Raw genomic sequence first — 4,761 nt, forward strand, 5'->3', positions numbered from 1 at the left:
GGGGTTATAAGATATTATAATGAACAGTGAGTTGTAGACATGTTCATACCCTTGCAACTACTAATAAGAGACATAATGCTACCACATTGCTTCTTGTTAACAGGTTTAGAGTGAACCAGCATATAATAATCAAAGCATAAATAATGTAATTAGAATCTTTAAACAATATGACTGCACTGTTGCTAGTTACAAAAGAATAAAAGAACGAATAAAATGCCACTATAGGTTTCAGCTAGACGAGCTATTATTCATTGACTATCCCTTTTTCTTCACGACGGAAAACATTCCACTCGCTTCACAACTCCAGTTAGAAAATATAAATATTCCGACCATTCTATGATCCTAGTAATATGCCGGAATCCTTACCCAGAAAGAAAAGATTGATGGTCTACACGTTGGTGATTAGCAGTGAAGATAAACGAACCAACAGCTGGAATGATGGGACCATGAAAAAACATGCAGTTAAAAGGAGCATACTGAACCCATCACTTTGATTCCTGCGATCCTTCATAGCCGTAGGGGTTTTTACTGGCCCAGTTCCACTGATCCCTGCACATATCTTCAATGCCATATTTAGCCCTGAAAAATAAGCCACACATTTAGTCTAAATCAACATTATCAATGTACTAGCAGTTAAGTAATTAGATTGATTAGCAACCACACAATTGAAGTATGTAGACAAGTAAACAAAGTGATACATTTGTAATTATACTTACCTCCAATTCAATTCTCGTTCTGCTTTCTCTGTTGCTGCGTATACAATTTCAGCATCCCCAGGTCGTCGACCAGACATCACCAGCGGAATTTTCTAGTAAAGCAGAACAAGAAGTACTTAGTGCACCAGGAACACTAACTAGTGTTACAATTACAATTAGTCTGTTCCATAGTTAGCAAAGTGTTTCCGCACAAAGTGACAGGTCAGAAACATACAGTGAGGAGATTAAAGAGAGCTGGAATTATGTGTGAACCAAATGAAGCCTTTCAGATTATAAGAGACGTATCCAATTTCCTCCCACATGAGAAGAACTGGAAAGAAACACTTGTACTCATTCAAATGTGCAGGCATACGTCTCTCACAACAGAAAATGAAACACGCATTCTACTAAAGAGGCTTAACTTTAAAAACTTATCAATATGCACCAAGCCAATCTATTCCCTTCTAATTTGATCTAAGAAAAGAATCAGGCTCATTATTATATTAGCATTAAAATTTTAAGGCCCTCTATTTACATAACGAAGCAAAGGCTCTTTTGCTCGAATGTGTCATGTCTCTCTTTCCATTTATTAAAGTTTAACTCACTAAACTGGACGTTTACACAGAGACGCCCAAGTACGAATGTAGAAGTACACTACCTTTCCTGATGCCTTCTCAAATGCTGCAACCACTTCCAAGACTGACGATCCTTTCCCAGTTCCCAGGTTGTAAACTTCACAACCTGAAATGTTTTAAGCAAAATCATAGGTAGAATCAACACCAAGCAAAGAGAACTTTCCACCCTACACACTTACTTAGATAGATCATGATCGCTTTATCATCCAGCAAGAACAGAGTGTCTTTTAGGGAAATCCAAATGATATCGCTCTAGAAATGCAAAGACAAGCCACACTAGAACTAACATGATTTAGTTAAACAGAAACAGCATAGAAGATTGATATGATCACACCATGATCAAAACTTGATGCTTACATTAGCAACAACATACCCCATGTTATCCCAAAACTTGATGCTTCTCACATAAAAATGTTTGACTGGGGATATTAGTGACACTGTCATGTATGTCATAGAGAACACAGGAGGAAAAATGACATAGAAAAGTACAGCTTCGTGCCTTCACCAATGTAAGAACAAGAACCCAACAGCAGAATTGAAAAATATATTTCAGGCCAAACAGTCTTCAAGAAAGAAAAGTTGGAGAGCTTTGTGGTAATAGATTCTGAAGCTGCTGGGAAAATTAGCACCAGATAACCTTAAACAGAGAAGTAGTTACTCACCTGTCGAAGGATCAAACAGCTTCCGCAAGGCAGCAATATGGCCATCCGCTAAATCAACAACATGAATGTAATCACGTACCTGAAAATATCAGCAAATGATCGCTCACATGTTCAGGCAAAGGACAACCACATTTTCTTCCTATTAGTTTAACTACAGAACTCTTGGAGCACCTCAATTTTGATGCTTTTCCTACAAGCCAACTAATGATTGAGTAATAAAGGAAGTGGCCATGCATCCTTTTTCTAATTTTGTTGCAAGGTACATGGGTGCGAAAGAGCAGGAAAATAGTTAGATAGAAAAGAATCAAAGATTCATTTGGATTCATAGTTTCATGTAGGCAGACAAAGATTTCCAAATATGAGTGAGCTAATTTCTCATAATCTAGAACACTTACAAAAGAAAATTCTGACAATCGAACAAAATTGTCACATAATAGTCCTATCAGAAGTTAAAATTAAAACATAAATAATAATCACTAAGTATTGGATAATGAAATATTGGCCATACCGCTGTGCCATCCTTCGTTGGATAATCAGTTCCGTAAACTGTCAGTGCTGGTCTCCTGCTAACAGCAACTTGTTGAACAAAGGGCATGAGGTTGTTTGGAATTCCACGTGGATCATCACCAATACAGCCACTTGGATGTGCGCCAATAGGATTGAAGTACCGCAACAATATGACTTTCCATTCAGAGTCAGAATGGTAGACATCTCGGCAAATATCTTCAGCGAAGAGCTGAAAATTAAGTCTACTTAGCTTTGAGTATAAACACACCGCATACACATATGGTTATTCAGGAAAAGAGAGGACACAGACGCTCCTCACACCCCTCCCTCCTTTAAAAGAAAAGGACAAGGTATAAAACTTGGCTGCTCAGCAGCCTCAATAGAGAGGCAGCCAATGACATGCACTTTTTAGATTTTAGAATCATAGGTATCTGCTTCATTAAACCAGCTGAGCACTGAAATGACCAGACAAGACAACTCAAAAGATACCTTTGTCCTTCCATAAGGATTTGCAGCACTTATGGGGGATTCCTCAGTACAAGGAACCTCTTTTGGCCAGCCATAGACAGTAGATGATGATGAGAACACAAGCTGAATAGTTGAAGACCGAAACCAGTAAATATTATAACTTACCACAGAAAAAAGATGCATTATTAAGATAAGCAAAAGAGTAAAGAAGAAATACATTTTTGCATCCATGCGTTGCCATGACTTCCAGCAGGGTAATTGTACCTGTAATATTGTTGTTATAGTACATCAAAGGTTTCTGGACACTTTCACCCACTGCTTTTAGTCCAGCAAAATGGATAACAGCATCAAACCTGCATTACATATGTAATAGATGCTGAACTAAAGAAATCAAGTAAAGCAAGGGAGCCGATAAACAAATATAAACATTACAACCATCATGTTGGAAAATGCCACACAAAAGCAATTTTTCAGATAAACAGTACATAAATCATCATGATTGTCAAGTTTTCAGCATACTGCACTGTGGATAAAATAGCATGGGCTAGAATAACAACGGAACGGTGGTCGGTAGAACTTACTTGTTAGATTCGAAAAGCTTTTCAATTGCAGGCTTGTCACGCAGATCAATCTGACATTCAAAACAACAAAACTATACAAATCAGGAACACAAATACAGGAAATGAAACAACAATCAAGAGCTTGACACTTGGAAAACAAGCACCAAATTCTATAGATATCTAAAAAAACCACGGTAGACCCAAATCATCACCCATGATAAGAACACAGATGCAGCAATTTCCAACCCAAATAACATTCCAATCTTTACACCCAGATATACGCGACTCTACATATCCAACAAAATCGACGATTTAACAGGGAACCTACATTGTAAAAAGAGAGGTTAGGGCCAAATCGACCCGCAAGTTCCTGAACCCTTTTGATAGCAATTGCAGATGAATTATCCAAATTATCAACAACCACTGTCTTATAACCACCCAACAGCAACTGTAACACGGTGTGACTCCCAATGTACCCAGCTCCACCCGTCACTAATATATTCTTCGACATTGATCCAAATCACAATTGAGCAAAACAAATTCAAGAAAAGAGGTTCGATTTGGGGTTAGAGAAGGAAAATCTGATGTTTTCGACTTGGAACAGAGTCCAAAGTCTAGTATTTATAATGGTGATTTGTGAGAAAAGAATCAGCTCTTCTCTGTCATTTGGGTGTAAAGGAATATAATCAAAGAATAGTTTTAAAGAAGAAAATGGCCATGTGGGAAGGAAGTTTCATCACGTCGGTAGTCTGTCTGTCTTCTCAAGAAAAAAAAGCTTTACATCGGCGGCTGTTTATACTCACAGTTACACCCTCCCTCATTAGTACAGTGGGTAATGGAAATGAAAACAAACCATTAGGGGTAGTTTGGTGGTTAATCAGAGTACAGTTATGTATGTATTAATAATAATAATTTAATTATATATAGAGTTAAGGGTTAAAAATATATAAACTATTTCAGCCTTTTGAGTTTCATAGTTAATTATTAAGAGCGTGAATTTTCTATATGAATTATCACATAATAATTAGCGAATCACAACTCTAGTAATACTTTATGACGTGTGTACTACACTCTCTCTTTTATTTAAAATTTTGTCATACGGAAAAATAATTTCACATAAGAAATCTAAATAAATTAATATTAGGTTAACAATTAAGGCTAAAAGTTACTAAAACAATCAACGTATAAATTAATTTATTCCAATCATGACATTCACAATTTTCTTCTCCGCTTT

The 4,761-nt window shown here is 36.8% G+C and overlaps 1 protein-coding gene across 1 annotated transcript; it reads right to left on the reverse strand.

Annotated features, from left to right (window-relative positions):
- Positions 1–123: 123 nt before the first annotated feature.
- Positions 124–4,371, reverse strand: LOC129873450 (UDP-glucose 4-epimerase GEPI48-like). Its single transcript, XM_055948583.1, has 9 exons — positions 3,856–4,371; positions 3,549–3,598; positions 3,185–3,320; positions 2,989–3,090; positions 2,501–2,728; positions 1,993–2,071; positions 1,354–1,436; positions 717–808; positions 124–579 (listed from the first exon to the last, which is right to left on the reverse strand). The coding sequence occupies exons 1-9, from the start codon at positions 4,036–4,038 to the stop codon at positions 486–488; spliced, it is 1,047 nt and encodes a 348-aa protein (XP_055804558.1). The 5' UTR covers positions 4,039–4,371; the 3' UTR covers positions 124–485.
- Between the last annotated feature and the right edge of the window lie 390 nt (positions 4,372–4,761).

The sequence above is a fragment of the Solanum dulcamara genome, chromosome 1 (assembly GCF_947179165.1).
Source record: "Solanum dulcamara chromosome 1, daSolDulc1.2, whole genome shotgun sequence".
Taxonomy (NCBI): domain Eukaryota; kingdom Viridiplantae; phylum Streptophyta; class Magnoliopsida; order Solanales; family Solanaceae; genus Solanum; species Solanum dulcamara.